Raw genomic sequence first — 26,286 nt, 5'->3', positions numbered from 1 at the left:
AAATGTGTAATGAACAGGCCATGGTGATTTGAAATATAATCCCATTACTCTGATGAGATTACCAAGGCTGTGAGAGTTCACAAATCATGCTTAGGGTTTTTAGAGTGAGCAACACCCTGTTGAGGGGTTTTTTTTTGGGTTTTTTTTTTTTTGGTTTTGCATTTAAGCAGAGGTGTGTGGGGAGGATAAACCATGGCAGTGCTCAACCCTTCATGCAGCAGTAGTAGGGGCAACTGGGCCCTCCCTGTGCCTCGGCCGCTCCTGGTGGCCCCAGGCCCCACCATGGGCACCACAGTGGTGCCAAGGAGCAGCACCCAGGTGGGCAGAGGACACCCCCACACTGGGCCCTTGTGCCCCCACAGCTCTGTCTGTATCTCTGTCCTTGTCCCAGCATGGCACTGGGGACGCTGTGTGGGGCTGTGATTTAAGGGACATCACTTTAGCAGCAGCAGCAGCAGCAGCAGCAGCAGCAGCACCCAATCCCACACACTGCCGCAGCAGCGCATTTCCATGAAATTCATGGGCCCATTACAAACATGTCTCCATAAATAACTCCCCCCATTAATCTCAGGGCTGCACCCAGGGCTGTATGGTATTTTTTTGCCTGCTTGTCCCAGTGCAGGGTGGGTGCTGCATCTCCACTCTGCTGCCGCTGCCAGAGCCCTCCCGAAGCACCAGGTACCCACCAGCCTAAAGCCAAAGGAGCCTCTGCCTTGGGTTGCTCTTGGCAAATCTTGGCAGAGACCTTCAAGAGCTCTGGTCAGGCCAGGATCTCCAGTTTGTGCTGGGAACCATCTCCAGTTGTTTGCCTGTAGTGAAATAAGGCAACCAGGTGCCACTAATTGCCAGGCAGTGGGCATGAGCTTGTGTTAAGCCCACCTGTGCCTGATTAGGGCGGGCCCCTACTGCACATGAGCAGGATTAGGGGGCCAATAAAGCTCACTCCTGAGGAAGCCAGGGGGAAGGTTAGCCACCTTTGGAGCAATAGCACTGATCCAGGCTGGTCAGCCCAGAGGGCAATAGAGCACTATTCGTGAGTTTCTGCTGGAACACCTGGTTGGACCTTGGAGCGCCGTGCCCTTTTAAAAGAGGTTCGTCTTGCTACATTTGCCCTCACTGTACGTGTGCTCCCTGACTCCCTAGGTCTGTGCCTGTGATTTTTTTTGTTTTGTTTTTTTTTTTTGGCATGCTCTGCTCCAAGAGGAGCAATCGGATGTAAAACTTCAGGTGCATGTGCAGGCCAGATCGCTCTCCAACTGCACAAGTCAGAGAATCTCTGATGTCTCCAACAGTGACCAATGCACGCCAGGGAGAAGTCATCCTGGTTAAGTGAGCCGGCAGCCACTCTCTTCTGCCCAAGCCCAGCAACAAGGCATGGAAGGAACAGCTTGCTTTCCTGACCCAGTTGAATGCCCATCTGAATCAATTAAATCTACAACTACCAGGGAAAGACCAGCCCGTGATGGATCTGTGTTCTGCTGCACACAGATTGCAACCATGAGCTGGGGTTTAACTCTTTCAGCAAATGCTAAAGAGCAGAAATGTCTGTGCTGAGGAAGAGACTGCTCGGCTCCTGCAGAGCTGTCTGCCTCCAGAATTTAAGGAAGATTTCCTCCATCTATTCAACTGATCTGATTTTTGAAAGCAAACTCAACTTCCAGCTTTTGGAGCAAATAAATTCCCCACAGGCTCCACACCAGCCAAACCCCAGGAGCATCCTCCAGCAGCCTCGTCCCTTCCCACTGCCCTGCCCACGCTTCCAGGGACACGCTGCCTGCCCCAGCTCTAGGAGGGGACTGCAGGTAGCATGGAGTGAGTGGAAGGTGGTTTATGAGCTGGTGTACCTGTGTTCGGTCCAGATGGGGGGTGTGGGCCACAGCTCGGAGAAGAGAAATTTTTTTTATTATGTGAAGCTTTAGGCTTTACGGAAAGCAAATACTGCAGGTATTGAATAACCACTTAGAATAAATAAATGTAAACGCATGGAAAAACAACATTATGCCCATGGAAACAAGGAGGAGATTTTTGTAGTTTCTGATACTAACATAGGCAATCTCTTAGTTCAATTAAAAAGAATCAAAACTGGGTGGCAAAAGAACATTCACATAACAACTTTAATGTTAAATAGTTCACAAAGTTGGTTAAAGGAGGCATTTACATTGCATTATTTGAGGGATTTTTCCCCATTGCATGTGTGCTGCATTTGCACATATAAAATACTTTAAAAAATTAATATCATACTATAAAACATTGTTTCTCTTGTTTTGCAGATACCATGGAAGACTGTACAGTGAGGACTGGCCCTGGCGGTGTGGGCAGCGCTCCCTCTCATGGCAGCACCCACACCAGGAGGGCTCAGTTTTAAAACCCAAGAACTAAATGCAACAGGTAAGTGACATACAGACCTCTCTGCCTTAGCGTTTTATTCCTAAACTACTTGTTAAGGCTCAGAAAGTTTTCTCTATACAAAAGCAAGGTAGGACCCTGTAAGAGGTGAGGCTGCGGCAGGAGGAGCCCCAGGGACCTGCAGCCCCGCGCCCCGGCTGCAGCTCAGTGCCTCTGGGATTGGGGCATTGTCTTGTTACAAAATTCACAGCAGCAGCACAGAGAGCTCCAGCTTCAACGACTTGGAGAGATTTATGAAAGACACCTCTGGTGACCTGAACCAAAAATGCAGCTCTGGTTCCCACTAATCCCGTTCCTGTGTTCCCTGATGTATTAAAGATGGACAAGGCCAAAATAGTTACAAATCCCAGTACAAAGGAGGTCTTAATTTTTATGTTTGAAGAATAATATTAAAGTGAAGGCATGTCTCAGTCCTCAGGTGCAGGCTATGTCTGAGAGCAAGAAAAGACCCAGCACGGAGCAGCGTGGACCACAGCGGATGTGGGCAGGAGGATGCTCTCCCTTCCACTGCCCTGATGCTGCCCTGGTTTTCAAAACACTGTTGCTGACTACAGCAAGGAACTTCTAATAAAAGGTATGCAAAGCTGAAAAGCACAGTTAAATAAAAATATTTTTGAACAAAACAAACCACAACACACTTGACTGGCTCAACGGCTCTTCACAAATTGCTCCCCTGCAACGGCTGCTGTTCCCTGGCTCACGGTTGCCTCCTGCACTTCAGCAACAGAAGTGAAACCATCTGGGACTGCAGCCTCCCCCCAAAAGAACTGTGCATCATATGGACCTTGAAAAAGATTACATCTGTTTATTAATAGTAAAAATGGATACATTTGTCCTACATTTTGTTTTTAAAATTTGATCATGTCACAAGCAATACCTGTGTGTATGTGGGTGTATTACAGATGTATATAATTTATTTTAACCAGGCTGTGAAATAATATGTAATCACATCTCTTCTTGTGATTGTACATAATACAGTAATTAAATGATGCCAGTCTACGTCATTCTCTTATTTCTAATCAAAGGAACCTGAAGCGTAACAGTCTTCTTTCCAGCTGATATGGCTCTTTATTTTTGTCACAGGGGAGACTTCCCATCACCCACGAGGGATAATCTGTCAGCCGTCAGGGACGGGATAATTCAGATTTCTCGCCTGCCGCTCCCGCCTGTTGGCAGCAGGAGCCCCACAGTCCTGGCTCCCCCTGGCTTGGGTGGGAAGAACATTTCCTCCGCCTCTGAATTTGGCAGACAGGCTCTCCTCCAGGCCAGGTGTTACTGCTGTCCCGACTTCTTCTCCTTCTGGAAGCTAAAGCTTGTTCTCCTGCTTAGTTTTCTTTGTTTCTGAGCAAAATAATCTGCTCTGGCTGTGCTCGCTCGGGACTCTAGAATATAGTTAACCTGCAAGACAGGAAAGGGTGTTTAATGTCATCAGTGCTGCTGGGGGACAGCCCAGGGACCCTCACACCCCCTGCCCGAGCGAGCCTTTAGTGTCCATCAACAAAACATCACTGGAGACAGAGATGCTGAGCCCAGAGCTCAGCATCCCTCTGCCACCCAAACCTCAGGGTGATTGCAGCAGGTGGGGAAGCCCCAGGGTGCTGCTGTGAGGTAGCACAGGGCAGCTACAAAAGACCTTACCAGCTTCAGTAAAAATAACTCTTTCCTGACGATGTTTGCACACTTAGCCAATCTTGTTGCTGCCCTGTGTTTTGGCACATTTTACTTGATGAAAGCATTTTAAAATGATATTTAACAAGCCTGCAATTCCCTAAATTTATTATCTCCAGTGCTTTGTGATAATCACATAGATAATTTTAATGGAAGGTTAATGCAAGAATCAAAAAGATAAAAATGCCCTTTGGTCTGCCATTAGCTGGTTAATATGCTGTGGCTTAAAACTTGCACAATTTTATGCACTGTAGAGTGTTTCACTTTCATTGCATATTACAGCTAAAGGCATAAAAATATAGGGAATTTTCATGGTCAATAAAGCCTTGGTCTCTCTCACTTGATCATGTAAAAAGCCTAATTTGAAAAGTCTGATTTTTCTGCATCTGCTAATGCTGATGGAATTGAAAACAAACTGGTAACTTATGCATGAAACCAGAAAATGTTCTATATAAACAATCTGCAACTTAAGACAAAAAGAACTGTTCAATAATATTTCTCTCTTGAATATTCATAGTATTCATAGCAAACTGAATTTGCTGTTTTTTTTTAGCCTTCTTTTATAACCAGTCTCAGATGTGTCAAATGTTCTGGGTTACAGCAGCTTATTTACGACAAAGTAGGAACAAAAGAATTAGCCAAACAGTTCACAAAGTAAAAAAACCCCAAAATAGGCTCACCTTCTATGTTATTAATAAAAATTTTTTTATCATGTCAGTTACTCAGCAAACCTCTGAACTCCACACAGAAAAAAAAAAGCAAACTTAACAGATGGCTTGCCAAAATCACCACATTTAAATTTTAAATTGCTGCAAAATATTAGCTCCCAGAAAACTAAATTTACTCTTCCGGTAAGTGTTACAACGATTTGTTTCAGAAAGCAAGCCAGTATGTTTAGGTAATGAGCCACAAAAAAAAGCAAACAATGTGGACAAAACATCAGGGTGAGAAAAAGAAACTTCCTGCTTGGTACAAACACCTGCATTTGGCACAGAAGAGCAGCAGCAGCACCCAGCCCTGCACAGAACCTGCACCCTGGCAGCCTCCCCCACAACCTCCTCGCCTCTCTGGAGGTGGAAACTATCTTCACACAATAACATTTGGTAGTTTCCTATAAAATTCCTATAAAACCAGTGTCTCTATTAACCAGAAACATGAATAAGAGGAAGTATTATATGCAAATAGGCAGCTTGCTCTATGGCTGCTTGAAAAATGAGTAGAATAACAGGCATCAACTCCCCTGTTATGTTAAATGCACCCTTGTGGTCCTCAGGCACTGCACCCTTCATATATTTCCAGAGCCTCCTGAGTACTTCCACGTTGAACAAGTGCTAAAACACCCAGGATTTTGGGTAACGTTAAAATTTAATACTCACCTTCAGTACAATTTCATTGACAGTAGCAGCATCTGATTCAAAGTAAAGGTGTTTGTAGTCATGATTGCTTAGATATGTAAGTTTAAATATTGCATGACCTGCAAAGATAAGAAAAAAATTGTTCAGAATATTCCTGTAAAGTTTCAGCAGAGCTCGTGTGCCTGACAGAAGAAAAACCCAGATGGTGATCTTAGCATACCATCAGCACGACAGAAGGGAGTAATGAAACGCTGACAGGCTTCTCATGTCATTTCAATTTAAGGCAAGTGGTGGCTTATAGGAGCAGCTGAACTCTCCTCAATAAAGTTCCTTTTCCCATCACAGCCCCACTGCAGGAAGCACAAGGATCCATCACATGGCTGGTTAGATCCTGCTCAGCCCAGCATCGGGGCTACACCACCGTTAGGGCTCCTCCACACAACTGTTCCCTGGGTTGTCATCATGAGCAGAAGATGAACATTATATTGAAAACAAAAGGCCAATTAACCCCAGAATCATCATTCCAACAGCCTCTCCCCAAAACACCCCCCAAACCCACCCTTGGCTCATGGCCAAGGGAAGCTGTTCCACTGGGCAGGGCACGGCCACAGTGCTGGAATGTGACCCTCCAGTCAGGATCTGACTCCTGCAGTGGGATCACCACAGTCAAAGCACTGCAACTTCTCTCTGGGCAGCACTGGGCTGCCCTGCTGCTTCTCCTGAGTGGCTACAGACACAACGTGTAGGAAGGGAAAATACCCTTCACTTGTATGGATATTCATGGCTTCAAAATGAAAATCAAGCATATTCCATACATGGTACTTGTCCCTCAGTTGTCTCATGATTTATTCAGTTCAGAGTTAGTAACCCATAAAGAAATGGCCATGTTGCTGTAACTTCCAAGTCTTTCCTGGAGGAAAGCTAATTGAAATCTTATTTACATTATCTAATTCTCCAGATTTCCAAAAAGCGACTGATATATGCTTGGATCTGTGGCCAGAAAATCTGAGATGCAAGTATTTTATCATGGAACGTTAATTAAATACCATTATGATGCACTAATCTCGAATATAAATTCTATAGTGAAAAAGTGGCTAATAATAATAAAAAAGCCCCCTTTAAATCATTTGACAAATGATGCCTAGGTGGTACTAAAAATGCGGGAATTCCTGGCTGTGAGCTCGTTAGTATGTTAATGATTGCACCCCTGGCCCTGCCTGGCTCTCCATTCAGCACCTTTATGATTCCCCAAGTGCTGGTGCCCTGTTCCCTGCCCCAGCAGCTGCCACACCTTCCTGGGACATATAATATTGCACACAGTTACAGAAACTGATTACGACAAATGAAAATTAAAATGCCACAAAATATGGTCTGAAGGATTCCAACAAGGTTTGCTGTTTTGGTCTCAGAAGTCCACCAAGTGGTTCATGGTGCAGATCAGCACCCAAACCACCCCAGCCAGGGGAAACAAACCCTGACCTGCTCCAGGAAGCTGAAAGTGCAGATACAAAACCTCTGGTAAGGGGCTGGAGCCCCCATCGGACACAGAGACCCACGTGCTGCTGGGGGGCTCCCCCAGCTCTGCTGCACCAGCATCGCCTGCTGGGCAGAGCCACAGAACAGAACCTGAGTGTGAAGCTGGAGATCAATCACAACCCCCTCACACCTGATGGAGACCCCCCAGAAAGCCCATCTTTCTTTTAGACCAGCAATCGACTCCTCCCCAGCAAGAACATTCCCAGAGCTGACAGCAGCAGAAGGCAGAGCTCCATCCCTAGCACTTGTCTGAGGATTGTGAGGAGTCAGCTCTTCCCGTGACAACTGGAGCATCAGATGCCAACACCCACCCCAGTGGGGTTGGGGGCAGGAGGCAGAGCTCACCCCACTTCCCCAGGGACCCAGCACCACAGACCCAAAGGCACAGTGGGTACCGGGGCGGTGCCGGTGCTGGGTGGTGCCGCATAGGCAGGGCATGGAACCCACTCTGTGCCCTGACAGTGATTTAGAGGAAGACGCTGAGAAGACTTTTCTGTAAAAAGCCCCATTACTGCATTATGTTTATGTGCTCCGTGTCCACATTACACTATTTACAGCATGAAATATGAGTTCATTGAAACCGTAACTGGCACTTTGCGCTGCTACTATTCTAGCCAGATGGAATTTATGAATTGTGAGATTGATTTCCATTTCCAAGAGTGCTTAAATACGTGATGTACCTCTTTCCAATAGAGCACCACCCTTGACAATTCCGAAATCAATAGGAACTTCAATGGTTTTATATTTTCATACAAGAATATTTGGTAACAAACAGCAGCAGCTCAAGTGGCCTATGCAGCACATGATGGTCAAATTAAAACAAATGCAGATCCTGCACAAACAGCCTCACTGCCATGACTCCTGCATGGCCACGGGTTGGTGTCCTTGAGGTTGTGGGTGGGAACACAAGAGTTCAGCTCCAGCACTCACCAGTGCTGCCCAGAACCAGAACCCCACAGAGAGGGTTTGATGTCAACCACTGCAGGGGGAAAATTCAGTGTTCTGCAATCAGAACTAATCAGCTATACAACACAAAGTACATGTTACTCAAAACTATGTTTATCTGCTAAAACTGTTATGGAAGATGAATGAAATGACAGAAACTCCTCTGTTAGCACAGGCTTCTGTCCTGGTAGAGGAACATCCCCCCAAGGCAAGTTTGGTACATTGGGGCACTCTTTTTTTCAGTCTAAAAAATGCATTTCTTGCTTGGGAAACATTGGAAGGACATGAATTTGCACAAGACATTTTTTTTTTTTACCAAATCTTTCAGGTTTTGATTTCTCCTCTTCTACCTGCCAACCTCCAACTGTACCAAACCCTCTCTTTGGCCAGTGCCACTCTTTAGAACAGTGTGTACTGGATTAAATCACTAATTACATGAAGGACGAAATGACTATTCATAAATTAGACAAAACAGAAAACAAACACTGAGAAATGCAAATTTATGTTAATTTTCCAATATACCTTGATGATTGCTTTGTCATTACAGGGCCATAAGGCAGAAGTCAACAATTAAGAGTTATTAGTGGCACAAATAGCTAGAAAAAGACCTCTCTGAAGAACGAAATACTTATGGCATCATTTGACATCACAGATTTTCACCATTTCAGAAATTATGACAGCAGGATCAAACCTTGCAATCTCTTCTCACAGACTCACATGGATTACAAAGAATTAGAAATATACTAGTGAAAAGGCAAGGAATGATGAAAATAAAATACACGCAAGCAATCTTTCTGTACAAAGGCAGATTTACTTAAAACACTGCCTGACATGAGGTAACCTCTGCTCACCAACCACTGCTATATTTAATTTAAAAGCCTTGGGGACAGCTGTTGTTTGAAATCCACATGTGCTACCTCAAAAATGATGTCATGACCCTGGGGTGTGCCTGAAGGTGCTACAAAAAAATCAAGTGCTGCATTACCATCAAAACACCCATCTGGACAACCTCCCAAAAGAAGAAAACTTACAGGTTTTCTCCTAGGAGGACTCCCAGAAGTTGCACCACAGCAGTATTACCAGGGGTATTGTACCGAGCTTGGTTAGGGACACAGATTGATCCAGCCTGCCCCCCAGACCTGCCCATGGAGTTCCTTCAAACCATGGTATGGCTGCACTGGGAACAAATTATAAGAATGTTAACAAAAACCACAATAGCTGCAGTCCTGCTGGTTTCCCCATCCTCTCAGATGCAGCTATTTCTGATCACTTTTCCAACAACTCAGGACTTTCCATTCTACCGCAGGCTTGTTATCAAACATTGCTCTTAGTGGATGTTTTTTTTCCAGATGCTCTGAGAGCAGAGTTGCAATTAAAATGCTGCATAGAGCCACTTTTATGTCAAATTGAGGTAACTATTCACACATCTGGATATTTTTCCCCAAAGCCTTTTGTGTCTTCTTTGAATTATTATCAGAGGCAGAATACTAATAAAGATTTTTGCGGGAATGGTGGAAATCGAGGTGGAACTTGGGGTTGCCCACAACCTCTTCACCAGCAACCTTGTTTGGGAAAAAAGGATGATAAATAAATCAAAATGCACTAAGCAGTGTTTCCACATGGCAATCGCCTCCTTCATTGCGTCTGCACCTCATCAATCACACCATTGTCTGCTTGAAAGGCGAGCCTTGTAAATGTCATATCCACTCAAGCCCAAGGAGAAGCGAATCAAAATGCAGCAAGGAGTTTTAATTGGATAGTGTAATTAAACTAAAAAACCCCAGCAGAATAGCTTTGACAGGATAGATGAAGACCCCTTTTAATAGGGCTACAAACCATATTTGTTAAAAGGATGAGGCAATGCATGCTCCTGATTGTGCTCCAGAGTACTTTTATGAAAAGGCTCTTCCATGGTGATGGGATTAATAAGCTGCAGCCATGTTGGTGGGGCAGGGGCAGGAGAAGCCACCACCAACCCCCTCCTGCTCCCATCCACATCCTACCAGCAAACACCAAACCCACCCAAGCCCCCAGCCCCATCCTGAGCAGCAGTTTGGATGCTCACTCCAAGCCTGAAGTTTGGGAACATTTTCTCTGCTGAAGCTGCTCTGTATCTTTTGATCAGCACCTGCTATTGAGTCTCCTCTCAAGTACAAATTTTCTTCTGTTATTTCACAGGTTGCATTATTCACAGCAGGAACAGGAATATTAGGAACTAACACAATATTTTGTGCACCATTTGCAGAGCACATGGATAATTGTTGCCTCTCTGCTCTGGCTCCACTGCAGGGCTCTGAGCAAACGTACAACATCTCTATTGGAGCTCCCAGCACAGCAGGAATCTGTCCATGCCTTCCCAACACTTTCTGTATGTTTTTAGTCCTTTCACAACCCAATAATGAATTCATCAAATTAGTATTACCCAACATACATAATCTGGAGGAACTGGATACTGAATTAAAACATCAAATACCTTTAGCTTTAAATGAAAACTACGCAGCAGCATTTCAGGCATCACTTTGGCTATCACTTACAGCCAGTATGAATACTGCTAGAAAAGCTATTTTCGTGCAGATGTAGAATTCAATGGGAAAGACTGACTCGTGTAGCAACATCAATCAAAACGTCGGCTCTGCTGGCAGCTCTCGACAGTAAGGCAGGTTCAAAGGTCATGGGATAAAGAAAAAGCCAAGCTCTGGTTCAGCTCTAATATCTCCTCGCTAGAAGTCTTGCAAAGGTACCTACCCCCCTCTGTACTAGGCAGCTTTCATTAATCTTCTTGCCATCTTTTTTAACTAGTCATGCAGAACCGCTCGATAGCGAGACATATAATGGGGAGGCCCTGTGCCTATTACCAGGTTAACACTCTGTTAAGCCCCAGTGCAACAATGGAATAAGAATTTAAAGGAAATCTTAAGCTGCAGGGTGCAAAGCAGGCAATTAAATTACAAACTGAAGTTATGAAATGTACTCCGTGACCTAGAGGACACCTTTGTTTAGACTACCTTAATATTAAGGATATTTTGACCTAGCAACTGAGGTGGATCTGCTTTATTAAAACAAAAAAGTAGAAAAAGGATCACAGAAGATTATTCTTGAGTGTTTTGAGTACATGATCAATTAAATTGCACTAATTCTGCAGCTATCACAGAATCCTGCCCTGGCCGGCTCCCCACTCCTGCCCAGCACCAATCCTGTCCAGGAAAGGATCAACCAACACTGCTGTGCCTGGTCCACTGGGCACTTTGTAAAGAGGCAGTGGTCAGTGACACTTAAGTTCCTCCCTTGTCCAAGTAATGTAAGAGACATTAACAGAATCAGATTTCCTTTAAATTACACTATTGCAAAGGGATATAATTGTATTAAGTGTATTATGTTGCTTCCTTAAGAATTTATATTATGTACACTTAATTGAGATACAAAGCTCTTTTCAGCTATAAAAATGACAACTACTTTATTAAGGCTTAAATCTTATTTCTCAGTGATAGGATGCTTCCTTTCAAGACTCAAAACATTCAGAATCTCTCGTGATAATCAGACTGAACCTGATTTAAGCAAGCTGTTTATATACAGTGTTTTCAGGTTCTAATGGCATTTGATTGAGCCAGCAGGGCCATTACCTCTTCCCTCTGTCTAAATTCAGGGAGTCTGATTTAATTTACAAATAAAAATTCAAATGCTGACCCAGGCCTACTACAAGGACAAACAAAAATCATCAGCCATTCCTGCCTACAATGCCCATGCTAATGGCAAATTAGATGCCAAAGCTTTCTGTTTTCATTTTCTGTTTCCACTGATCACAGCTCCAGGTTCTGGGAACTCACAGCACAGGAAAGCTGCAGCCCCGGCCAGAACCACCCCAAGTCCCTCTGTAAATATTCAGAACATGTCCTCTCTGTAGTTGTTGAGTCCTTTAACACTTGCACAAGTACCACGAAAGCTTCGCTGCATTAATCTGTCTTTTCAGAGAAAACTCACAGAAGATAAGCAGGATACTCTTTACTATTTGCTACACAATTTCTGTTTTTACATTTCTGCAGAAAAGTGCCCGTAAACACTCTGGAACCTCCCTGATCTGCAGCAAGAGCTCATGGATATTAAACTGTGTTAATCACCAGGTTCAGAGGAACAATCGCTGCAGAAAGCTCCAGCTGTGCTGATCACAGCCACCACACTCCCCTCCCAACATCCCTCACTAAAACCTAAGGCTCCTCCAAACCTTTCACCCTCTGCAGAGTGCCAGGGGTCAGCCTGGCAAAGCAGCACCTGGGGCTTCCCAGCAGTGCAGTAACACATCTGTGGCATTTACACCTGGTGTAACTGTACAAGTGGTGTCACACATGTGGAACACTTCTAAAAGATGAGATGGAGCATGTTTGTGTTACAAGAGACAAAAACATGAAAACAAAATATATTGCAGAACTGAAAGACCTTATCTTCACTCAGCCTCTCTTTCTTTGCAATAATTCATTCAAGCAAGATCTGGGAATAATTTTTGATGTAAACTTTGCAACAAACATCTATCACTATGCTGATAAAAATCACAGACAAAACTTGTGAAATACAGTGAGTTTCATTCCTTTATGCTACTAAAATAACTTTTTTCCATTTAAAATTCAAGAGATACTGATCTGCTGTTAAGAGTTCTCCAAAATGTATCATCCTGAGATGTCACACTAAAAGTCTCTTCTACTGGCCAAAAATAATGGAACATCTTGGAACATCCTTAGTGAACTGGGAAGATGTCAGCAGATTTCAGGGGGGAATTATTTTCTCCTTTTGGAATAATACTGAACACTTATTTAATGGGAAAAGTTTCTAACGGCCACACAAAAATAGGTAAATTAAACCCCTTGGTATCACTCAAAGGTTGCCTGTGTCATAACCTGCCAGCACCCTCTCCGAAGTGACCACAATTCTTCACTCAGCAGTCTCCACATGAAGGTACTGCCCAGCTGCTTTGGGACTCGATTTGGAGACTAAAATTATGTCCCTTATTTGCCCCTGGGATGGCAGGATTTGGGTACAAGCACCATTTCCTACAGCAGCTGCTGGCAAGGGGGCTGGGGAGCCCCATGCCCTGCAGGACACAGCTCTGGAAGTGTCTGGGGACAGCTCGAAGGTCTCAGACTGTTGTGCTGATGGGAGCATGAGCTGGAAACCTTGGGTGTCAAGGCTGGCTTTTCAGACACAATCCCATTCAAAGAGTTGCATTTGAAATGAAATGTGGCTACAAACCCAGAGGTGTCAGTACACCTGCAAGCACAAAACTGCACCTTCTACTCTAAAGGCAACTGTTACAGTTTGGACTGCTGGGTCATTAGAGACAACTCTCCCTGGGATCATCCCTTCCCAAGGACCATGAGATCTTGCTGGAGAGACCGAAAAGGAAGACAATGACTACACTATGAACATGGTAGTAGGAAGGGGTAATGGAGGGGAGAAGGATATAGTTCAATAATTGCTGATAAAATCTGTGGCAGCCATAAATTTACTCTTCCAAGAGAATTCAACAGATCATTACCTCTGTAAATATGTATCACATAATTCTCCCTCTCTGTCACCTTGCAGATAAGTACTTAATACTGAGCATTCCTACCCTGCAAAAGCACAAGTGTCATAAAATCCACCTGAGCTTTTGAACCACAGCTACTTTTTGAAAGTAGACAGTTACATTCAGGCACCACTGGGAGACATTGCCCAGCTCCCCAGGGACCATCCTGTATCCTGTGCTTCTGAAAACAAGCTTCACAGATACAGATTCTCATTACTCCACTGATACAACAAGCAAAAGCACTGGGCTTTTGAAGTGGCACTCTGAACTTCCCAGACTGTGACCTCTTGCTGACTGCAGCCTGAGCTGGGTGTTTTCTGGTAGTTCTGTGGGATAGTGTGCTGTGGGGCCACAGACCAGGCACAACCAGGGCACAGTGCTGAGAGCAGCTACTGACAGTGTGCAAGAAACACTTGTAATGATGCCATTAGCTGTGAGCAGCATTAAAAAGATACTCATAAAATGTGTATCTGTTTATGTTGTCTTCTCTGTAACAGAATCAAGTGAGATTAAAAACATCCTATAATGAATAAAATACACCTATAGAAAGAAAAGGACACGGCAGTAATAATTCTTTGGACACCTAGCACATACAGGGAGAGAAGAGAGAGAACATAAATAAAAAGGACTACTCACTTGGGCTTTTTTCTTCCGCAAGGTCACAGGCACAGAGGAGTTCAGAATCGATTGAAATGGGTTTCTGCTTAATCCAAAACTTAGTGCTGGCCTTCTGATTAGTAACAGGGTCTATCTCTACCTTGTCTCCAGAAATACCTGAGATGAGAAAGAATGGAGAGCCACAACAGTGATCTGTTTAAGTGATTTCATATCAGCCATTTGACACACTTTATAAATCTTAAATGGGATGAAAGCATATTGCCCTTTTGGGCTTTTTGAAAGCACAAGAGCTTTTGAAACCAAAAGCAAATGGTTATCAAGCTGCATTGATAATCTGTATTCTATTCTCCTGCATAAGTGTATCAACAAGGAAGAAACATCACAGAAAAAATTCTTCTCAGCACATACAGAGCTCTTCTGGAAGGCATAGCTACATAAGTGGCAGGATTTATAAAAAGTACTGCTATTTTTCAGCCCCCACTGCTGTAGGTAGCAGCCACTATCACGCAGGGTCCCTGCCCTGTCTCCCATCCAGCCCACATCATGTCACTGCGTGAGGACAACACCCACTCCTGGCACTACAGAAATGCTCTCTGTGCTACCCAGGTTCTCATAAACAAAAACCTCTGGTCCCAGAGCTCCTGGGTGCTTTTACACTGCTGGGATTTTGAAGCCAACTCTGACCTGTGCTTTGGGAGCAGGCTGAGGATGCATGTGGAGCCTGACTGGGCACGAAGCTGCCACGCACTGATCTCATGGCAGAGCTCCAGTGATCTGGAGCAGACCACCCCTTGCCACCCTCCAGTCGCTCCTTCCCAGCAGTGCCAGGGCAGCAGGAGGTGCCCAGGACACTCACTGTCACCTCCAGCCATCCTCATCACTACGCTGCGGAGCCGGAGCCTCGCGCCACCACCCCGGTGAACAGCAGCTCATTGTTCAGCAGCTGTTGATGTGACTGAACAAGCTTCCCAGTGTGTTTTTTACATCAAGACGTGTGGAGCCTTAAAAATAATTACATTTCTTCAGCCATGAGTTATAGGTGAAGCTCATGAGAAAGTGACAAAAGGAAGCAATGGAGGAAAAAAGTATTTAAACATCATTTAACTCCTGCATCTCTGGAAAACCAGCAGAGATAACCTCTTCTCTCTTGAGGGTTCGGGCTGTGCTGCTTTCAAATGCATTATGCCTGGCTCATCTGCAGCACAAGAAAACCTAAAGGACCTGAGGATAAAACTTTAAAAAAGATATGACAAAATAAAAGATGCCACACACATAACAACTCTCCCAAGCCCTCCAAAATTAACTCAGTATTTCTTACAGTCTGGTCCTAGCTGCAGAATTTGCAGACCACATTCTTTTGTATTTTCTGCAACTCTCAAATCAAAGCATGCAGACACCCACTGGGGGCTTCTCCTTGCAGCCCTGTCCACTAACACAAAGTTACCTCCACCCTAACCCTGCTGCCATGAGAGTCTGTAAGAACACCACCAACCCCCTCCCCCTGCTATTAGTCCAGGAATGTGCAGTGTCATTAAACATACGTCACATCAGAGAGATCACATTTCAATTAAGCATTGTATCAAGAGTCCAATTAACACAAGGACTGCTAGAAGTAGGTAATTGGAGCAGGCTGGTGCAGTATCTGGAGCCCATTTTGTTTTGTAATTTAATTTTGGACAGATTATTTAAAATAAGTGTTGTTATTTCAGTGTAATTGTTCATTATTCAAAATTGCATTTTCTGCAGCTTAAGAAAAACACGCAAAGTTGATGAGTAAGTTCTTATTTACTCACTGAAAAAAGTCAAGGCAAATTCTAAAAATAAAGGTGCAAATTCTTTGTGTGAGAGTGTTGTTTCCCATCCCTTCATCTGAAAATGTTACCCCTGAAATATCCCTTAAATATTTTCACTGTATGGTCCTGTAACTTCAGAATTCACAGTCAGTCAATATTGTTAAGGCACCTTGTTAATTTGATAGGATTTGTCAGGTAACTCCACTGGAAAATTATATAAAACTGTTCCAGATGAACAAATGATAGTGACATGAATTAAAGTGATAGAACAATAGTGGAATATAAACCAGAAATGACACCCAAAGTGGCTGTTGATTTATTGCCATCCTGAGTTTGGTTCTGGGCTTCCATGTATATTAGTGCTACAAATCTGGGTCCATTTAGCAGAGAGATGCTCATACATACATCACCAGCTCCTGCTCCAAGCCAAGGTCACTCCCCATTGCATCAATCTTTTCAGCAGAGGCTACTTCACCAAGCATGGATTTTGTAACCATCTCGGATGTAACAGACTTCCTCCTCTTTCATCTTTTTTTTATCATGTAAAATACACTTTAACTTCTATTATTTTTATCTGCAAATTGTTGCTGTACACTTCATCCATTATTTCTGTATCTCGACATCACTGGCTTAAGCTCGCACGCATCCAAAGAGCACATTGACAAAGAATGTTGTCTTTTCTGTGTTATTGTTCTCACAATCTGAATGTGTTGAAACCTAAAATCAAAACAGTATTATGTATTTGGCTTCTGCAGTCTCTGTATCGCAGCACAAATTAGTCATACTCAAAAAACTGAGTAAAAAAGCAGCTTATACTATTTTCTTAATTCATTCATTTTCTCAAAAGAAATGTCATGGATGTATTAGTCCAGTAACAGTGTTCTGTTCTTGCTTCCTTTGTTGGGGTCTGCAACTGCCCCCCCTTTTCTGAAATACTTGCCAGCAGTCATTTTCCAAGACAATATGCTGCTTTTAGTTTTGCTCATGTGCTGTACAAGCAAATGTGTCTTATTCCTTCACAATATGATGGAATCTGTAGATTGTAAAACTGTTGAGAGCACTACTGTATGTGCATTACAGTGCATATGAGCTAAAACATAAAGCCCCAGACCTTAAACTGCTCTGGCTAAAGCTTTCCACTGTCATAAAACCATCAGTCAAAAGGTGGCCCTTCCTCCCAGGGTCACTTATGTATTGCTTTTTACTACAGAAAAACTACTCACAGTGTAGAGAAGATTGAGTTTACTCCAATATTTTCAGAAAATCTTGCCTCGGACTCAGAGACCAGGCATCCAAAATCCTAAAACTTCCAGAATGTACCAGCATGCACTCAGTAGTTCACAAACACAGCTCAGTATTGTGGAGAAGGAGCAACAGAATGACTGTGGATTCTCAGTGTCCTCTAGAATCATAGAATCATAGAATCATAGAATCCTAGGGGTTGGAAGGGACCTCGAAAGATCATCTAGTCCAACCCCCCCTGCCAGAGCAGGGCCCCCTAGAGTACATCGCCTAGGAACGTGTCCAGGTGGGTTTTGAATGTCTCCAGTGAAGGAGACTCCACAACCCCCCTGGGCAGCCTGTTCCAGGGCTCTGTCACCCTTACAGTAAAAAAATTTTTTCTGATATTCAACTTGAACCTCTTATGCTCCAATTTACACCCATTACCCCTTGTCCTATCACTGGTCACCACTGAGAAAAGCCTAACTCCATCTCCCTGACACTCACCCCTTACATATTTGAAAACATTGATGAGGTCACCCCTCAGTCTCCTTTTCTCCAAACTAAAGAGACCCAGCTCCCTCAGCCTTTCCTCATAAGGGAGATGTTCCACTCCCTTAATCATCTTAGTAGCTCTAGAAAAACTGTCCTTTTGCTATGGCTGCTACCCAGAACTGGAGACACAGAAATGCTGCAGAGAAAAGTCTTGCAACTGGTCATCATTCAGCTGATATGGAGCAGCTCCCACCCAGAGCTCCAGATGAGAAGTGAAAAACAATTAGACGCTGTTTTTTCCATTTCAGACCATATGGAGCAGTCTGAGCTGAAGAAGATGAACACATAGCACTCAGCAGACCAGGAGTGCTTATTTTACAAGCAATGCTCCTTAAGTACCTGAAAATAATTCAGGAGAAACCTCAGCAACATACAATTATTTTGACTTTATTTAAAGGTTTGATGCTCTACAGTTACCCAAACTCTGAATACCCAACTGGGGTTTTCTTTGATTTTTTAAAATATTATTAGATTATAAAAATCACATTGTCACTGTAGTGCCATCAAAGTATCCACGATCACAGATTGTTATAAAATGGAAATTTTATGGTCCTTACAGAACTGGACAGGGTCAGCTCCTTCTCTGCTACACAAGTTAAGCCATTTGTTTCATTTAACAGCTTTTCTCCCTTAACCATTTATCTTTAGTGATCTGTCATGACCTTTTCAAGCTCTTATTTCTGACACTTCCCAGATACAGTGAGTCAAACTTCACTGGAAGCAAACTATCACACCCAGATAGTTTGCTCAAAAGCAGAAAATGTGCTCAGCACTGGCCTGCTTCAGCACCATCAGATAAATCCTTCCTTAACAAGACAGTTAAAAATAAACTCAGAAAGCTTCTCCTGTAAAAATTTTAGAGACATATACTTCTATGTGTGCTTAAGAATGGTAGAAGGAAGAGGTAGATGTGACCATAATACAGGAACTAGTATAGTTTACATTAAACCATTCTGCTGAACTATATAGAATAAATGCATTTTGTAAACATGGCAGCACTTAATACTTTACTGCTGAATCATTTCTTCATGGAAGGTATTTGCAGGAATGTCACAGGTCACCTAGCAATGCATCATTAATCAAATTTTCACAATTTAAACACAAAGATAAAAAGCCATTCAATCATTTTAAAACAGTAATGGGGCTTTTATAATTCAAGATTCTGTCATCCCTTGGCCTCCAGGTTTTCAAAAGCATTCAGAAAGCTAATAAGGACAATATGAAACCTTTAGAGAACACTAGTTGTATTTTGTTCCACATCAAATCTCTATTTGGTTGTTGAAATCTTTCAGTCTCAGAAAAGGAAAAACTTAATCATTCCTAATTTTGCATAGCCTCACTTAAAAATAACAAAACAGTTGGCAAGAAGCTTTCCATTAGGAAGCCTAGATTAAAAAAACAGATAGGAGGTCATTATATAATGGCCTTCTTTCAGCAGAAACATGTGCTAGCTGATTGTGGAGAATAAAAATACTTAAATATTTTCAACTGAAAGCAATTTTTTTAACTGCTGAAATGCCAGCGATGCTTTCAAGCGATGTGCTCCACAATAAAACAGACAACATGATAATGACTGCTTTAAAAACACCCGAGATGGACAGTTTGCTGTTAGAGATGGCCAAAGGTTTGAACCGTTCCATTTTCCGGAGCGTTACAGTAGGGATTGATTTACCTAACTGAACATCAGTGGTGAATCGAAGCCTATGGATCATGCTGACTTTGAAGGACTTGTAATGGTGGCTACTGAGCATGTCCTGAACTGTAGCTATATCGATCTGAGGGTCCTCCTCTGAGATCTCTTCTCCTCTTGAACCTGCAAAACAAACAAGCCAACAATAATGAACGAGAGCTTTAAAATGCGGGACACGATTTGTGTGGGCACAGCTGGGACACCTGCAGCTGCAGGTGCCTTTTTAAAAAGAGCAAAATGCTCGAGTCCATCTTGCCACAGGAGGAAATCCTCACCCTCCATCCAAAGGCACCATCAGCAGTTCCTTCAGGACATTGCAGCACAGTCGCATTCCCACACCAAGAGCAGAGCCACCTCCCAGCAGCAGATCCTCCTGTGCCACTGACACCCCTGGCATGCAGCAGGTGGGATCCCCTGGGATGTCCCCAGCCTGTCCCTGGGAGGAAGCAGGGTGTGAGGCTGACCCCAGTGAGTGCTGCCCTCAATGTCTGCATTAGCTCAGTTTTCAGTGTCCCCTGCAGTGGGACAACAACGCGGCCACTCTGGTCACAGCCCTGCGGTAACAAAGCTGAGCTTTATTTACTGATTAGTATTCTCATTTCTACTGCAGGTACCAGCTTTATGAAAGGTAACATCTCATTAAGCCAAAATGTCAATTACTGAAAAATATAACGCACTTTAAAGATTTTTTTACATTTTATGACATTGGATTAACACCAATTTAAACATTACTATAATGCAATATATAATTTTGCAGAGTAATTTCTATGCCAGCTGCTAATAAAGCATCGCAGCTCTAAATGATCATTCAGATTCTGTTAGATAAAGTGGTATAAATATGTTGGAAAACTGATTTAGCTTCTTACAGAAGATACAGAAGAATGACACGTTTTGTTTAATATCCTAGCTAATGTAGTCCTAAAAGCCGAATCAACTGCCAGTTCAGAGTGCTAAATTTGCTGCAGGAGATTAATGAAAACTTTACATTTTTCTGAAATTTTAATAATGGGAAGATGAGATGATGGAATTTTAGTACGGGTTTTAAAGATCTAGCAAAGCAGGCTAAGAACTTGCCAGATTTTTTTAATTAATTTTGTTCAAGACTTGCAGAGTTGGAGAAGGGGATGCACATCCCCACCCTGCTCTAGGACCTCAGCTCACAGGGAAGCTGTGGTGAGTTTCCATGCTTGGGCCAGGTCAACACAGCTCCCAGGGGTGCAAAACTTCAGCCCTTATCTCAGATACCCTGTTCCTCTGGGCTGAAAGCATTCTCTTTTCTGCCTGTTAATTGAGCTGCAAATGACACTGCTTATGAAGCATATTGAAGCAAGGACAGCATTTGCTGTTAAATGAATAAAAATTCATGTTGAAAGCATCTGTCTACTAGATTCACTTTTGCATCCATGCACCTCCCAGGCTGTCCACGGAGAGAGCAATGCCCAGCATGGGCTCCAAGCAGAGGGGATGAGGGGGCAGTGAGGGGTTAACACACCGATGGGGCTGAGCCATTCGACTTTTAAAGATTTCAAGAAATCAAATGAAACAGTCTACATGTGAATTTATGCAGAGCCATCTTAACACTGCAACCACTCCATGCTCCAGAATGACAAGATAAATTGTAATGGCTCCTTCAGAGACATTACAATGTATTTTGTCAAAGACCCCTGTGTTAATGTCTCTATACTATGGATTATCATAATGTATCATGTCAAACCCTCATGCTGCAGTACTTCAAAGATACACTGAGATATGTCAAACTTTTTGGTGCACTTAAAGGCATCTGGAAACACTGTGGTATGGCGGTGCCTGACAGCGGGGCAGGATGGTGGCAGCAGCCCTGCCCTCAGAGCAACCCGGGACCCTCCTCCACCGATGGACACCGGTGAGATGCCACCACAGCACACTGTACTGGGTTGAGATTCAGAACTGCAATTTATCAAACTTCTTCCAGCATCTCCTGCAGAATGTTCTTAAAACACTTCACAAGACCAAGCCTGGCCCAACCCTGCCATCCTGCTTCCCGTGTTCCCCTCGCTGCCCCCCCAGCCACACGGAACTACGGGCAAGGGGGACACAGCACACTGACCTTACATGGCTGCTACCAACCTCAGCTGCTTGTTCTTTCACACACCCAACTAAAAAGTATTAGAAAGGAAATCAGCAGCCTGCCAGATCATACCCAGGAGAAAAAACACTGTCAGTGCAACTACAATGGTGAGCACCTTCTCAGTGTCTGTACTGCAGGAGCACTGACTGCAGTCAGTGGATGGAGCAGCCCAGCAGTGGAATTCTGCTCTGGAAGCCTCTAAGATCCTCCACATACCCATATCCTCTGCCTACTTTGTTTTACCAAGCTTTGTGAATGGATTCAGGTTTACAGAATCTCTGCAGTTGCTGCTCTTGGGAGAGCAGCCAGAAACTCCACCATCAAAACAGATCATCTGTCTAAAGATGGCAAGACATGCAGACCCCTGGGGGACCACTGGATAATAGCAGTAATATCAGTAACAACGGAGAGAAATGCCCTGCAGGGAAAAACCTGACTGCAGAACTTGGCATATTGCTCTTAGCCTGCAGCTCATGAGGATGCCTGCGAGGCCGCCGGCACGCTGAGCCAGGGAAGAGCCGTCCCCACCAGCTGATTGGGGGAAAAAGCATAAAAATATTTTCCACATGCAAGCAGCTGTGAATAAACCTGTCAAATATTTACAGGGCTGTCAGGGTATTTGTAATGGAGATCACAGTGTGGCTTTTGAATGTAAAAGCTTCTGCTTGGGAAGACAATCAAGTGAAGTGGATGCTCCAGGTCTGCTATTCAGCCCAAGAGCAGACCTAGCAAAGAGCTCTGCATAGGAGAAACAGAGTTCTGATCCAGAAACAAGCTCCTTCACATAACCACACAGGCACTTGCTTTGCAATGACCTAGCTATTTTTTCCTTGTAGTCTACCTAAATAAAGATGACAACTTTAGGAAAGAAAAAGCTAAAACAGCCAAAGTCAGGTGTGGGAGAAACAAGGCATGAGATAAAAACCTACATGAAGGGCAAAGCACAGCTGTGAGAGAGGCATTTCCCTTAGCCCAGGACAGGGGCTTAATAACTGGAGAAGTAGGGCAGGAAAATCCAGAGCAGGAAAGGAACATCTGAGAGGAAGCATGTGCCTCTGCCTCACCTTCCCAGAGCTCTCCACCTGCTCAGGCTGCTTGTGCAGCAAAACCATACAAATCATTAACCACAGGTTCCTACCTTAAGCAGAAAACAGTGGTGTTTTCTGCCCACAGAAACTGAATGAAAAGCAAAAATGGTATAAAGGGCTACTCTTCAAGCCACCCCCTGTGGTGAAGCACCAATGCACTGGTTTGCAGCTTTTCAATTTGATGGTCACTGGGGAACTGACAGTCTGGGAACAACAGCTGAAGATCTTTACTCTCTTGTTGGGTCCTTTTGTTTGGTCTTGCTGTTTTCATTTGGTTTAGTTTTGTTATTAAACCAGGTTCAGTACAGAGGTAGTATTTTTGTTTAAGTACTTCAGCTACTCGGAAATACTACTATGAAATACAGTTATGTTTGTAACTGTCCAATTTTCAAATGATACAAACAGTAACAAAACAACAGGCACTTTAAGCACCAGTCTGAAAATAAGTTAGAAGCTAAACCAAGAAGGCTTATCCAAAGGGACTCCTGTAAGCACTTGAGGACATACAGAAATACCAGAATATTGAGGTGCCATATGTAGCTAATTCAAGAGTAAGTGAACCTGTACTCCTCAATAAAACAACAAAATATAAAGTTAACTGCATTGCAAAAATGTCGCTTATTACTTTAATGTACTAGTATATTGCTTAATGAAAATTTTTAATTGTAATACAATTAATTACACACACAGAGTCCCCAATTACATTTTCCAATAAGACATTGCTTTGGTACAGGTCTAAAGGCACTAAACCAATTTTAATATATTAAGACCAATTTCCCTTGCATACTAATTACTATCTAATGATAAAATGAGAAAGAGGAACTTTCTAGAAGTAAGATTGTAAGAATAAAACTAAATTAGCCATGAACAGTTTGCTACTACACATAAAAGCATTTCACATTACAAAGTGCAGGCTTTTAGTTTAAAGATAAATCTTAGTACGAGTTAAAAAGTTCTGCACACTGGAAAAAGTTTATTACTTTGAATGCTATTAGTAAATGCTAAATAAATAGGTGCTTCCTCCATACATATTTCTTAATAATGGGAAGTTTTCTCTTTCATTTAATACCCTGAAATACAAACTTTCTATCTGCCCAGAAGAAACTGGCAGCTATTTTACTAGCAGATGTTTGGCATCATACATATATATTTATAAATTAATATGAGACTACAAAGAGTGCATTTAAAAATAATAGCTGTTATAACAGAGTTTTTCCTGATTGGCACATCTAAGATGAAATAATTTAAATCAGACCAAAATGTAAATCTATTTTCAATCTATTATTTTATTAATAGTGCAAAATTGTCAATATTCTATTCTAATGCCAAATGGCAAAAGATAGCTCCTTAAGCAGTACAAAATCCAATTTCTTCATGTGTACTGGGGGAACCAGGCCATGTACAATGCATGAATTACGACTGATCTTGTATACTGTATTGTCCTTGAATACCTCTGCATGTAGTTAATTGTATGGGTGTTTTACGTACATTTCCAAGCAGCACACTGGAATATCACTTCAAATTCACCCATATTTTGGGGGAGAAACTATAATAAGAGGATTTCTCCTGCATTTAATCTTGTAGTGAATTCATAAAACACTCAGAAGCAGCATGGCAGAAAAGATACAAAATTCATGGCAGCATTTATTGTTTTGCCTAGACTGCTGTCATCCTTGAGCAACCTAAAGCAGTGCCTTTAACTCTATTGAGGCCAAGTGTCTGCTCTGCCTTCACTTCCCTGTGTTCCAGCTGCTGGCTGACAAACACAGGACCCATGAAGGGGGCCAGAAGCCACCACCTACCAACTGGAAGCTCCAGGGAGCCCTCCAGGTCCAGCCCCAGGCCACATGGGGAAATCACATCCTAGGTAAGGTTACGGCGTGATATCCCTAAAGATTTTTGACTGGACAACCTCAGGGATCTATCCTGCACCTCCCCCCTTTCTGCTCTGCAGAGCAGTTTGTTTTTGTGTCCCTTCACCCAGGAGTGAAGAGGAGCTGTTGCTGCACAAGGAAAAGGAAAGGGAAAAGTGTTTCCTCAGCATTATGACTGATGTTTATTTTGAGACAAGACCTCTGAGGTTCTCCTGGAGCATTTGCTACTGACGCAGGGTAGACCTAATGTCTCTGCTAAAGCACTTACAAACTTGTGACAGATTTACTAGACTAAACTGAGAGCATGACTGCTGGAAAAAATGAAGGACAGACCAAAATGCTACAGAGAACGAACACAAATCAATGTTAAATGTCTTTCTTTTTTTTTTTTTTTTTTTTAATTTCATATAATATCTCATAAAGAGACAAATCAGGAAACAATATTAGGACCATTAATACCGTAGCAGAATAAAAATATTTGAGCATGACTGGAGAGAAGATCATTTGTCTAGGACTTTAAAAATCTTCAAACTGCTCTAGTTATATCTGCATGGTTAATTTCTTTAAATTCTATTAGGACAAAACCAGTGCCTCTAGCAGCCACATTGATGTGGCCAAATATACTGCAGACCAATCACTTTATCCACCAAGCATTGACTGCAACAGAAAAAGTTTCATATTCCCAGTGGTTTTCAGCATTGGCCATAACTTTACAGAGCAGAGTTTAACAGATAAAGATTAATCATGAAGTGATAAGCAGGATGCAGACTATTTACTAGAAGGTACGAAATCCATCATTTCCTTCTGGAATATTGTTTTGGCACAACTGAGAAGCGCCTCAGGAAAGAAAGTTGTGTCAAAACTTACTTGCCCAGACAGTACAGCTTGTATTCCAAAATACATAACTTATGTGAGTTTAAGCAATTTACAAGAGCAAAAGTGAAAAGGGGAAACATACTGTTCTCCCGGACAAGGCAGAATTCCAAAGTGCTCTGGCTCTCCAAGGTACAGTCTAAATCTACTGGGACATTAGGTTCATTCTGCTTCTCCAGCCGATACTGAGGACCTGAAACATAAAGTAACTTGTAAAATCATCTGTTTTCTAACAAAGTGATGGCTTATCACGTTCAACTAACATGAGATTACTCATGGCGTAGACGTAAGGCAGGCAGGTGTTCATGGTTCAAAGCTTTGTTGCCAAAGAGAAGGGCCCTGTAACAAGGTGGAGGATGGTGTGCAAGGAAACAACATATCCCAGTCATCTTCAGCTGCTCAACACTGCTGTGTTATCCCTGCACCAGATGAGCCTGTATTACACACTAACACTGCTGCAAGATGGGGCTATCACCTCTCATAAGAAATATCTACTCAGACCTTGGTGTGCATCCACATCATATTGTCTGGGCATCAATCCTGATGTGCAGAACCCCCGTGTGTTTGCTCCCCTCACCTCTGCCCAGGCTGGACCTGCCTGGGACTGAAAGCTGCTTCTTGAGTGGGCTCACTCACACCCTGCAGGCAGCAGGGAATAACCCAGGTGGGCAGGGAAGGATGAGAAGCTCTGGTGGGGTCTGCATGGAGAAACGGAAGGAAAGCAGCCCTTCTTTTATGAATTGCATTTTGTTGTGAAAACGCCCGCTTTGGCTATTTCTACCCTTGCCTATGATGTGTTCTCACCCACTGCAGCTGTGCAGCACAGGGTGAGGATCCCCTTGCCCACCAGCAGCCATGGGCAGGGGTTGCCAGGCCAGCTCCAGACCAGAGCACATGGCACACGCCTTAGCTGGAACAAAAAAAGAACACAATTCCACATGGAACCCTCATAAGTCAGCTGCAGGGCCTGAGAGGGGTGATCTGGGAGAATCAGACTCCCTGT

General features: G+C 43.2%; 1 protein-coding gene and 1 long non-coding RNA gene across 4 annotated transcripts in view; one reads left to right on the top strand and one right to left on the bottom strand.

Moving 5' to 3' along the window:
* The first annotated feature begins 1,116 nt into the window (after positions 1 to 1,116).
* Positions 1,117 to 4,413, top strand: LOC139806528 (uncharacterized). The gene is made up of 2 exons (XR_011730270.1): positions 1,117 to 2,388; positions 2,818 to 4,413. It is a non-coding gene; the product is annotated as an uncharacterized lncRNA (long non-coding RNA).
* MAPKAP1 (MAPK associated protein 1) overlaps positions 3,188 to 26,286 on the bottom strand; it is an 86,629-nt gene continuing 63,530 nt past the window's right edge. For 2 of the 3 annotated variants that reach the window (XM_071766246.1, XM_071766248.1), the window contains 5 exons: positions 25,369 to 25,476; positions 19,324 to 19,464; positions 14,101 to 14,238; positions 5,451 to 5,548; positions 3,188 to 3,804 (listed from right to left, as the gene is read on the bottom strand). In XM_071766246.1, the coding sequence (XP_071622347.1) occupies positions 3,679 to 3,804; positions 5,451 to 5,548; positions 14,101 to 14,238; positions 19,324 to 19,464; positions 25,369 to 25,476 (611 nt within the window). In that variant the 3' untranslated portion in view covers positions 3,188 to 3,678. The remainder of the gene's footprint in view (positions 3,805 to 5,450; positions 5,549 to 14,100; positions 14,239 to 19,323; positions 19,465 to 25,368; positions 25,477 to 26,286) is intronic. The other variant, XM_071766247.1, reaches the window with a different exon arrangement.

This window comes from Heliangelus exortis, chromosome 22, assembly GCF_036169615.1.
Source record: "Heliangelus exortis chromosome 22, bHelExo1.hap1, whole genome shotgun sequence".
Classification (NCBI taxonomy): Eukaryota; Metazoa; Chordata; class Aves; order Apodiformes; family Trochilidae; genus Heliangelus; species Heliangelus exortis.
This window is presented reverse-complemented; position numbering and strand designations above follow the sequence as displayed.